Here is a 12,047-nt window from a genome sequence, read left to right as displayed (position 1 = left end):
GTACACAGGCAGGTTAAAGGGTTTCCTGCCACTGAAAAACTGACCTTTTTTCTTTTTTTTTTCCCCCAAAGAATGGTATCTCTTATCAGTGTTCTCTCTCCTTTCGTCCTCTTCATTTCAGCTTGATATTACTGATTCCTTTCATATAACATTAATGTCATGATATAAAAATCTATTATTAGCGATAAATCAATTTTTCTTTCTCTCTGCACCCACTCCCCCGCCCCCCTCCCGCCCCCAATCTAAGTCTCGAAGACAAGTCTGGACCAATTTCTCCATCCTGCCTCTGGCAGCAGACTGTAGCATTTCAGATCCTCCACCAAGTCCCGGCTGCTTCAAAGGAAAAATCCTACTTTCTTCAGTTAAGATCATAAGAAATATAGGGGGAGGGGGTCAGCTCTGTTTGGACATAATTACACTTCATCAAAAGAAGCTTTCTTCATCTTCCATGCGTGAAAAGTCTGCAAGCAGTTAAGTCTGTCTTTTTTTTTTTTTTAAATATAAAAATTGCTATTTGGGAAACCAGCCAAAACTCAGAAAGCCAATATAGTAAAACAGTGCACACCCTTTGTTTCTCTTTGAAGTTTCTTAAATAAATATGTTGAGGGTTTACAAAGTACACTATCACTTTGCCATAGTTTCTACTCAAATTGATCAGAGAAAAGTTATGCAGCATCTATATAATACAAAAGCAAGGTAAATGGAAACACTAGCTTGACTCTGTAAGGTAGTATCCAGTCTTCTAAATACTGAAATTCATTACTCCAATTAAAAACAAAATTAATGTCACATAAGGAGAAAGATACAGTTCAGAGCATGCAGGTAAATCATCCTGTTCAAATGTTTCTTGATTTCTACTAGAAAAGAGAGAAACTTTCATTGTACTGTGGACCTGCACCAATAACAGAAAAAAAAAAAAAAAAGAATGCACACACTTCACACCTAATCAGTCAACAGTGAGATAGGATGTGTCTTTTTTCCTTTTAATGAAAGTAAACTAAATCTGATGCAGAGATAACCCCTTTAGTTTTGAGTCTACCAGAGGCTCTGAGCCTCATTTTATTTCAAACAACCTTTCAGTGACAGTATCTCATTAGCATGCATCATTTTTTTTAAGTTAAAAAGTACAGCTTCTTGGCCCTGTTCCTAGAAAGTAAACTAAAACTACTCATCGGAAACAGCCTTGCTTGAATTTCCCTTATCAAGTTTTTACAATGGTAATAATATGACATCTGATCCAAACTAAAGAGCAATTATGGGACATGGTTTAAAAATTGATGCTTCTCATTTCCTAATTCGAACCTGGGTAGAAGTCATTCCATAGGTCATTCTAATTTATTTCACCTCCATCCTAAAGTGGTCTATTTTCTCTCTTCTTATCGAGACACTTAAAATGAAAATAGTAGATTCAATAAATGCATAAATGAGCATCATACTTCTTGTGAAGGACCATTACAAGTCTCTCTACAGGAAAGTAAATAAAAGCCAAAATATTGGTTTCCTTGGAGACTTTTTTTAAAAAACATTAATCCCCTTTATGAAACAGCTATGAGAACCTAAAAGAAATTATTTTCTATTTTATGATCTTTTTAAGGACTCCCAATATTTGAAGATAGATGCAGGAGGGGGAGACCCTCAAATAATGTGGAAATTATTTAGAATCTTAATCACTCATCTGTCTAGACCACTCTATATAGTCACTGTAACACAGGGAACACATCATTCCCCAATTCAAATAAGAAGCCTTCTGTAAAAAACTATGACTTTTTAAAATAGATTCTTATTATAAGAGTAAGTTAAATCATACTGAGGTAACCTATGTGCTAAGTGAAGAACGTTATACTGGCTGTCCTTGCAGCAACTTAGAACAAAATTGATATTATCAGGAAATTGATCCAATGCTTTCCTTTTTCTTTCCTCGTTGCCACTCAATTTACTCAGTTATTTGGCTCCTCATAATTCAGAACTTGAACCTCCAACTGTTCTCTCCACCTTATGTGCTCACGCCCAGTGAAATTAGGGACTAGTTCTTCTGAAAACACTGTTTGAATTTTCAGTATCATAAAACAAATGAAAAAAGCCTGAGCACTCAGAAAAACACTCAACTTCATCTGGACATATTTAAATAAAAGCTTAAGCAATTCTGTTCAGCGCAAGAAGGTGCTGATTTGTATACAGACTAGCCTACATTTCAACAGGAGATCCTGATGTGTTTATTCCACTATCAATATTAAAAACCAGAGACCTACCTCTTCCACTTCGGCCCACAAATCTCAAATCGTTGAACCTTGCTACTTGGTTTTTCATAACAGCAGAGGCATTTCGGAGCTCAGCAGAATAATTTTCATCGTTACCCGCCATGACAGTAACCACAGTCCCATCTGGTACCTCTCCGAGGGCTACCACCTACATAAAACAGGAAACACAGCAGCAATAAGGGCACATCAGAAAAGCTTAGACACTGAGAACATATTCCCATTGCAAATGATATGTCTTATCAGGATTTAGTGCTCTAGCCCAGTCATGGCAGATAGGAAGGAAGCATCTGCATATGGGTCAGGATGCCACTTCAAACAGACCCATGTTTCAAGGTCCACCCATTTCAAAGGCAGGCAAGAGTTTCCTTCATTCGTTGTTGGACTCCTCGCAGAATACATGTACATTTTTATTAAATCCCCATGTTAGGCTGTCCATGGGAATTATGCCACAGAAGGAAAGCTGATGCCCCATCTGCAGATTGCATCGTACATATGAAGGCACCGCCTGTCTGCAGCCTGGAGAGCCCCTGAGGTGTGGTCTCATCCAGATCACAGGCTGAAAAAAGAAAGTCTGGTCAGCTGCTCTATGGGAGAAGACATTGAGGTGAAATCTTAGAGTTCCTGATGATATGGAAGCTTCAATAGGCTGTAGTATCCAACACTACATTTCATCTCCTAACTTCGGGCTACATATTCAGCTTTTAATCACACTGCAAATAATTTCTGAAGGTCCACCCTACTGTGGAATATAGACAAAGCTCTCGAGAAACTTAAAGTCTAGGTGCCGAATCAAGGATTAGAATGGGCTGAAAATGGTCATTGACCAATGAGTGGTAGGGATAAAAAAAAAAAAAAAACGTGCCCTTGGACAAATTGATTCTGTCTTGTCCCGTCCGCCATTTTGAAATGACACCACTGCCTCCTGAGTCTTCAACAGCTAACCGGCAGCAGATTAACTCAGTCAAGTAAGGATCCTGAGAATCTCAGGTCCACAAACATTTTCACTGCTCCAAGGCTAGGGGTCACACTTTTAACCGAGGTCAGCTGACCTGCAAATTGGTACCTCTCTTTCACAGGAAGGCTGGTGAGGGAATGTTGGTGTAGAGGCCACATGGTCACAGAGACACACTATTCTTGATCCATTCTTGATTATATCATTTTTCTCAACTAACTTCCAGGGTCTTCTTTTCAGATTTTTTCCATCTCTTCCTCATTCCACTTCCAGATGCCCTTGTGGTGACTAAGCAATAGTTCCACTGAGAGTAGCCCACTGCTCTCTGATAATGACGCCCACGAGCTCTTGCCTCTCTGGCCAATAGCCCTCTGATCTTTCTTCTTCTATGCCTAGGGCTGCTCTCCCCTCTGTCGAGATTTCCACAAGGCAGACCTAAGCATCTGATTCCAGACTCCCAATACAATTTGTACATACTCTCATTAAAGCAAGTTTTTATAGTGTGATAAAACCGACCTGTAACTATGCTTGAGGGCTGAGTTTTCCCCACTCATGACCCCCACCCCAGCCCTCCTCTACCACATACCCTCTGTTCCATGCAAGCAAACCACCAACCACACTAAAAAAAAACTCGTCAAAAAAAAAAAAAATTTTTTTTTTTGCCCTGGCTTTTCTCTTAGGCTGTTTCTCAATGCCATGCCTGCCTTAGCACTTTGTTGTTCAGCTCAAAATCCTATAGCCTTCCTTACAGAACACACTTCCCCAGAACCCCACTGTTCTCAAATGATCCTCATTTCCATGTACATATTTTAGTGATCCATCTACTGCTTTTGACACACTAGTCCAAAGTTCTGAGACTTACTCCCAGGAGACTAGATTATATTAGATTGGCCTTCACTGACTTTGCTCACCACCACATGCCCATAGCCCAAACAGTACCTAGCACATAGTAAGTGTTGATAAATAATTTTGAAATAAGTACAGAAGTGCTCCATAAAGAGCAACGCCTCCCACGGCCAAGAGTCTGCAAGGGTACCAGCTAAAAGTCCAAGGAAGAGAACCTGTTAAAGGCTGAGTCAGCATCCCTCCATAAGCAACATGTTCTTGCACCAAACTAGGTTTCTGACAACTTTTTCGAAGAGGGAATTGCCGACTACCCTTTGGGTGACTCTATTCAACCTGAGAAGTCTCCCAGGTCAAGGGCAAATTCCAGGAGAACATGATTTCCTCCCTGCATACTTCATCTAGTGCTTCAAGGGGCTCCTGAATAGAGGTAATGTCCTACTCCTACTGGAGACAATATGCTTTTCAATTTTTCAAATTCACAAGGCTAAAAATGGGAACATCTGAAAACACTGAAAAAATTCACGTTTGGCTAGTCTGCATCTGAAAGTCTGACCTCTTTTATATTCAGCATATTGTGTTTTAGCACCTGCCATGCAGTTTTTGATGTCAAAGTAAAGATGGAACCAGTAAGCATATTAATGAAGGCAGAGAAGTTTGTACTGCTCAGAAGAAAAGGAATGTACCAAAAATTAAGAGGCCCTTCTTTTTTCCCACCTCTTTTTTACATCTGCTATGATGTCACACAAATAACTTCATCTCCAGGAACCACAGTTTTCCAATATAAATTGGAAATAATTTTTTTAAGTCTGTATAATGTAGAAGATACTCTAGAAGTAGAGTGTAATTACAATGATGTATTTTTTGTAAGATGAGGAGGCTAATTCTGGTTCTAAGTCCGCTGTGTGCTAAACACAGGCTTTAACTTATAAGCATCCTGAACGGGTTCAATTGAACATGTAATTCTTTACTTCATGTCTTGAGATGTTTTTTGGTGTTTCTCAGAGATAAAGGTTGACTGCTGATGGGTTTCGCTTCTGTCTGGCTAAATTTAAAAAACAATGAAGAAATCTGTCCCAATATAAAGATTTTCAAGAGTTCTGGGACATTATTATTTTACTGCATATTTTTAACATAATGGATTTTTTTTAGTTAGAAGAAAAAGGAAAATTGATTCAATATGGGAAAATATGAAAGAAAAGATCCCTAAGAGTGAAACACACAAATCCACTTTTCTTTGCTTAAGCAACAGAATAATCACCATGTTAAATATTGGTATGCTTTACGTATTACACTTAATAACCAAACAAATAGGTAATCACAAATTGTGTGAGTCTTCTAGGAGGCTTAGAACTTGGCCTAAAAACGAAATGCTCACAGAATGTAGTGACAACTTTTCCTGTTATGGCTGAACTCTATTTTAATGGCTAAATATATTGGGGTTTTTTTCTACTATTCACTCTACCAAATCAAATGCCCAATGTTTTTCTGAGGAAAAGAAAAGAGAGAGAGTACTGTATTCGATTTTATATCAATCAAAAGTATAATTATATGTCAGAGTGTTTTAAAGAAAATAGATCTCTGAAGCTAAAAAGTCTCCCTTGGAGATTCTCAACTGTGTTTATCTAAAAGAAAACCAAAAGAATCAAGAAATTTTTACACATTTCATCTGTACCAAACCCAAGCAATGGAAAACAATTTAAGGGGTAGAGAGCACTCAAAAATCGTTCTTTTAACTAGTTAGGAGCAAGCACACTTTAAAAGTTGTTTCCATACTACCCAACACAAAAGTTCCGTTCTGCAAAGAACAGTTTGTGATGAAACCTGAACAATTACATTTCTAAGTGTTTTTAAAATATACAGTTTACTAATTCAAGAAACTTAAGGGAGAAGACGGAAGTAATTTTGTGTCCTAACATTTCAGAACAGAGAAAGAAGTTCCTTTATTTAGCACACCTCAACAGAACTAGCATTTAAATCACATGATACATAGCTTGTACGGAATAAGGTAAAAGGATACTTAACCCTAGAAACTACTGAAATTTTGTATGAGACTCCTTATGACTAAATCTGTGAATTATTCTAAAAGAGCAGCAATACAGAATTAGCTCAGACCCTTAAAACTGTTTTTGTGGTCTTATTGTATGGAAATTAAAATTGCCTTTGACATTTCCGTGGACAGAAGTCTAATTTTAACCAGCCAATTACTCTTGCAGACCAATATCATTTAGCACATTGTACTTGCAGCAAAATTGAAATATAATTCTTTCTCAAGATAAAATCTGATCAAATCTTTATTTGGAATAAAAAGATGTAAGGGAGCAATTGTAAAAAGGGAAAATTGTATTCCTATGGTAGTTATCTAGAGATAACATCAAATAAACAATTAAAAAGTTTCACAAATGCTACAGTTAATTTTTAGCATTTATCCTCGAATTTAGGAAAACTTAACTGAATTGTAGAGAAAAAAATAAATGCAATATAAAATACCATTTTAAATTTTTAAAAATATATATCAAAGAATAAGTTGATGGAAATTATTTCAGTGTAAGCCAGGAATTTACGTGCCCTATATCAAGCTGGCTTAGATCATCTAACAACAGATGTTCTGAAATTTTGAAAAGAGACAAACAACAATGCCAAATGGGAGAATATAATGAAAGATATCTTAACCATATCTTTTTCCAAATAGAAGTTTTTCTTAAAATTTTTTAAATATTTATTTTCCACCTAAAATTGTGTGTTTCAATTACCTTTTAAATATTCAGTTCTAAAATTTTTAACTTTTTTATTGCACTTACAGGCACAACACAAAAATGTATCTGTCCTCACACAACCTGAAATCTACTGTGATTTACATAATTTTGCATAACAATTCACAGTAGATTCAATAAGGTTTTAATAGGTTCAATAATGTTTTTCTTTGTTGGGGTATAATTACACTCAAAAAGACAAAAACATAAAAACCTGATCATTACATACGTTAGGAAAACACAGCTCACTAATGTCAAATATTTATTAGCTGCATACTTGTTTTGGAAGAGGAAAATGGCCAGTGATGTCGAAAAAATTATTTTCGAATAGAAATTGCTCCATCATTTTGAAACCCTACTCATGAGAAATACTGAAAGGTATCATCAAACATGCAGAATTAACTATGAGTAATAGATCATATGTCTAAAAATGTGTTTTCTTTCTTTAACATTGCCAGAAAAACATTTGATACTGGCAAATATACAGTCCAGTGTTCTCTAACTTAAAACAGCACAATAGCCTTGCGCCACTTTTAGTTTTAAAATATACATCTGGACTTAAAATTTCTGCATAGTGTCTCAGCTCGAAGCTATTTAAAGCAACTGAGTTATAAGCCCTGAACACCAGGATTCATGGTGGAAAGGCTGACAGACCTCTGACTCTAAGGGTGCTACTGGATGCCAGGCTGACATGTGCTCTCCCTATTTCTACCAGACCCTTAACAAATGTAATGAATTTGCAAATTGCTTTTTGCTTTCTTTGTCACAAGAATTATCTAAGACAGAAAGGGCATGGGGATCCTCTAATAGTATCCCTTAACTATTTTAAGCTATCAGTAAGATACACCTGAAAGAAATGTTAAAAATATTTATTTCCATTTCCTTGACACCTGGAAGGATGGAACACTACAAACCTGCAGAACTTTGTTAAAAATATAATACCAATAAACAACTTGGCATGTTTTAAAACATACTAGTTGATTTTGTGTTTTTACATGCCGAGTATAAACAAATTATAAGTATTCTTGTATAATCCCAAAACAAGATCAGATGAACAACACTAATACATTGCTTATGTCTTAAATATAATACACTGTCAATATCATCATGAAGCATTATTTTAAATTAACACATCAAAACACTACATATTAAACTCAATATGTTGTTCTTCAATTCTGAGTTTAGGGTCACAGACATAAAATATGGGTTCAATAAATACTGTATTGATTTGAATCCCAGATTTCTCAACAATTAAGTTCTGTGTGTTTGTGTTTTTAAATATATTTACCCACATATTATCTACCCAACAACACTGTAACTTACTTTGTACATGGCTCTAAATATGATAGCCAAATTGTGGTCACCACTTCTAAAACTGAGACTTCTTCATATTATTTCTCTGCTGCATATGTATTTGATTATGTTACAAGGGTGTAGAAAGTCTACTGATCTCAGGCTTTTATCTCAAAAGAAAGGTAAAGAGAGATTGTTTTTACTAACATTCAGATGAAAACAATAAAAAATGTTGTCAAAATCTAGATGTTCCACACCTCTACACATCTTTTTCAGCAGAGACAAAACTTAAATCCTGAGGGGATCTCAGCTATCACCATCTGTCTGAATTTTCTTAAATACAGGTATGGGAGTGGGAGGACACAGTGAATCAAGTCTTAAATTAACTCAATTTCTTTTTTAATTAATATGAATTAAAATACTTAATCTAATATGGCTATGTATAATCTATGGTTTTGTTCACTGGTTAAAAATAAAACTGCTCTGTAATTAACAATAAGGATGGTAAATAGCAAAGAAAACAATTTATTTTCAAAATAATTTTAAAAGGGTGGTAATAAGAAAACCTAAAGATAACCAAAATATCTGAGAACAGCTCAAACACACTGCATTCTATCTTTGCACCAAAAAGTTCATTTCTATCCAAAGTACCAAGACTCAAAATCAATTCAGCACCATAAATGAGGAGAATAGTTCAAGACAGTTATACCTTAAACACGTCTAGCAGAGCAAACAGAATGTAGAACACCAAACATCTAAATGATATCTTTTAAAACGTAGGTACCTACCATTTTATTTTCATATATCCTGACTTGGAATGCCTGACATGGCATTTTATTGACAAAATATCTATTTGTATTTGCTGTTTTAATCCAGGCTTTTTTGTTTGTTTGTTTGTGTTTTGAGGGTTGGGGGGGTACAAATTTCCACTCTTCGCTTAAGGCCAATTAGAACATTCTGGGCCCAGGGACGATGAACGTTGTAAAAGATAGCTCTTGTGTGGAAATTCTAATTTCTAGAATTCACATCCATTCTAAGCTTTTCGTATTTCAAGGAGGAAAACGTTAATCTACAAAATAGGTGGTTTATAAAAGGAGAAATGTGACGGTTAAAACACACACACACACACACTTCTTGAACCAACTGCAAAATGAAACCTGCCCCAGAATGCAACATCCCCTTTCCTGAACAATTCATTCTGATTTTTGTTCTGATACAAGACCCAGCTAGATAACCAGCTCTAATTGACCTGGACTCCTCTTTCTTTCCACCCCACCCACACACGGAATCTGAATTGATGCGTGGGGTGGTGATGGGGCGGGGGGGGGTGTTGTGATGCACAACTGGGAACTGCCAGTGGCCTGTAGGAGCTTGGCCCCGGGGTCCACAGTACAGGAACTGGCAGGATTCCTCCCTCCTCCTCCGACTTCGCCAGGCCTCGCTTAGCCTGCTCTCCACAGATCCCAGAACCCAGAGGACCCAGGCCCACCTTTACCAGTTCAGAGGCCAGACAGGGCCGGAAGCGTCTTCCCGGGAATGCTCTTCTCCCTGTCTGGCTCACCGCCCCCTCCATCCCTGGAGTCTGGTCCCGGGAGTGTGGACTGCCCGGGAACCGGTTTCCCCATCAGCCCAGTGCCTGCCAGGCCCTGGGGGCTCCCGGGCTACCCCTGACGAGGTCCGCCCGGGGAAATCTAGACCGCGCTGTGGAGACGCATCCAGCTACTGCGAGAGGCTCCAGACCCTGGACCCGCAACCTGCCGGGCCGCTGCTGCGGCTCCCGCCGACGACACCCGCCCTCCAACTAACGGGCCCGGCGGGCGAGCGGAGGAGGCCGCGGTGCGCGGGGAGCGCTCCCAGGACTCGGGGGTTGCTCCTCCGCGCCCAGACCTCCGGCCGGAGCCTCCCATGACCTTTCAGAAGCAGGAGGGCCCTTAGGGACTCAAGTCCTTCACAAGTACCAATAAGAGAAATCCTCAAACTTTCACCTCCTTTTTCAAGGCGGGCGAGCCAAAGGCATTTCACAGGTTTCCCCTGTCCCTCCCAGGTGGGGTGAGGCGGGGAGCTGGGTCCCGGCTCCAAGAGGCGGCCCGAGCCCCCGCCCCCTCCACTAGCCACCTCCCGGCACTCGAGGGTCCAGCGCCCCGGGATCCGGGGCTCCCCCGCCTCCGGGCGCGCAGCGACCCTGGCGGCCCCGCCTTCCTCCCGGTAACGGCAACAGGCGCAGGTCTGCGAGCCAAGCCGACGCCCCCGTGCTGTCTCCCGCTCACTCGCTCCCAGAGTCCCTAGGTTTGCCCGAGACCCTCGTGGACACGGGTCATGCGGCCCACGCTCCGCAGCCGGCACCCCGCGCCCCGCCCCGGACGCTAACGCCCGGCGCCGGCACCCCACGAACACTGGCCCCCGAGCCCGAGCCCGGGAGCGGCCGGGGCCGCCGAGGTTCAGGCGGGTTAGAGAAGGGGGCGCCAAGCCGGGCAGAGGGGGGTCCGACTGGAGCGGAGAGAGTAGAAGCGCGCGCGGGACTCGGGGGAGGGGAGGCGCCGGCAGCCCGCGCTGCTGGGCGGGTGGGTATGCCCAGCCGGGCGAACGCGGGAGTCCCGGGGGAGAAGGCCGGGGGCTCCTCACCCCGGGGGAATGTGGGGGGGGGGGGTGGAATAAGCCGGGGTGGTGGCGCCCAGAGTGGGCACCGAGGGGCTTCTAGGGGGAGGGGAGACCTCTCAGAGGAGTGGGTTAGAACGCTGGTCGGGAGGCTTGAGGGGTAATGAAAGGATAAAGGGGTCAGGGACTGAGGCGGTTGGCTGCAGGCACAGGTGGGAGAGGGGATCTTCGCGGGGTCACCGCGTCCCGAGCCCGCCGAGGGATCCGGAGGAAGAGGGTCACTCGGGGAGGGGGGGTGCTCGGGTCAGAGCCACCAAGGTAGGAGGCCCCAGAGCCCGTCGGGGCCCCGGCCCCCGCGGGCATGGAGACGCCGGCGGGCGGGGGAGCGGCCGCAGCTTCTTACCTTGAAGGCCACGGGCAGGGTCTTGTTGCAGCGCCAGTGCGAGGGCAGCACAGAGCACAGGAAGTTGGGGCTGTCGGTGCGGACCAGCTCGGCCGGGTGGTCAGCGATGATCTCCACCATGGTGCGGTTGTCGTGGGGCGGCCGCAACCGGGGCACCGCGGCCGCCGCTGCCGCCGCCGCCGCCGCTGCCGCCGCCGCCGCCTCCTGCTGCTGTTGCTGCTGCTGCTGCTGCTGCTGTTGCTGTTGCTGCTGCTGCTGCTGTTGCGCAGCCACCACCGGGCTCACGTCGCTCATCTTGCCGGGCTGCAGGCTGCTGGAGGGAGGGCTGAAGCGCCGGCTGGTGCTCGGATCTACGGGAATACGCATCACAACAGCCACAAGTTAGCGAAGTGGCCGGGGGAGGGGGAGGAGGGTGGAAATGAGGGGCGAGGAGGAGGAAATTGGGGGGGTGGAGGCGAGACGGGGGGAAAGGGGATGGAGGTGATGGGGCCGAGGAGGTGAGAAATCAAGTTCGGTGAAGCCGACTGCCGGGAGGAGTCTGACGGGGACGGCGGTGACGATGCGGAGCAGTCGGGTTGGCGGGTTGGGAGACCCGAGAGGCACAGATCTTGCCGGAGCCTTTGGAACGCTGGCGGTGGCAGCGGAGAACCGGCGCGGAGATGTGTGTGTCCTGGGGTGGCAGGGGGCTTCAGTTCGCAGCTTGAAGTGGGGTCCCTTGGGGCACCGCGTCCTGGGTGCGCTGGCGCCCCCTCCCAGGTCGAGTCCCGCGATGGCTCCGAGTGGGTTCAGCAGTCCAGCCCCGCGGCCAGCATAGCCGCGCACTGCCCGCCACCGCCGCGCCGCGCGCTCAGCTAGCTACCCAGCTGCAGGCGTCCGCGCAGCCGCCCGCCCTCCCCGCGCTGCTGCTGCCGCCGCCGCCGCCTCCTCCTCCGCGGCGGCCTCCGCTCCCC

The 12,047-nt window shown here is 43.6% G+C and overlaps 1 protein-coding gene across 7 annotated transcripts in view; it reads right to left on the bottom strand.

Annotated features, from left to right (window-relative positions):
- Positions 1–11,811, bottom strand: part of RUNX2 (RUNX family transcription factor 2) — a 224,174-nt gene extending 212,363 nt beyond the window's left edge. For all 7 annotated transcript variants that reach the window (XM_045071042.1, XM_045071039.1, XM_045071046.1 and 4 more), the window contains exons 1-2: positions 11,098–11,811; positions 2,250–2,406 (exon numbers count right to left, since the gene is read on the bottom strand). In XM_045071042.1, coding sequence (XP_044926977.1) covers positions 2,250–2,406; positions 11,098–11,463 — 523 coding nt within the window. In that variant the 5' untranslated portion in view covers positions 11,464–11,811. The remainder of the gene's footprint in view (positions 1–2,249; positions 2,407–11,097) is intronic.
- Positions 11,812–12,047: the final 236 nt, after the last annotated feature.

The sequence above is a fragment of the Mustela putorius genome, unplaced genomic scaffold, assembly GCF_011764305.1.
Source record: "Mustela putorius furo isolate JIRA1106 unplaced genomic scaffold, ASM1176430v1.1 tig00003983_pilon_pilon_pilon, whole genome shotgun sequence".
Classification (NCBI taxonomy): domain Eukaryota; kingdom Metazoa; phylum Chordata; class Mammalia; order Carnivora; family Mustelidae; genus Mustela; species Mustela putorius.
The sequence above is the reverse complement of the archived record's forward strand: the minus strand, read 5'-3'. Positions and strand labels throughout refer to the sequence as shown.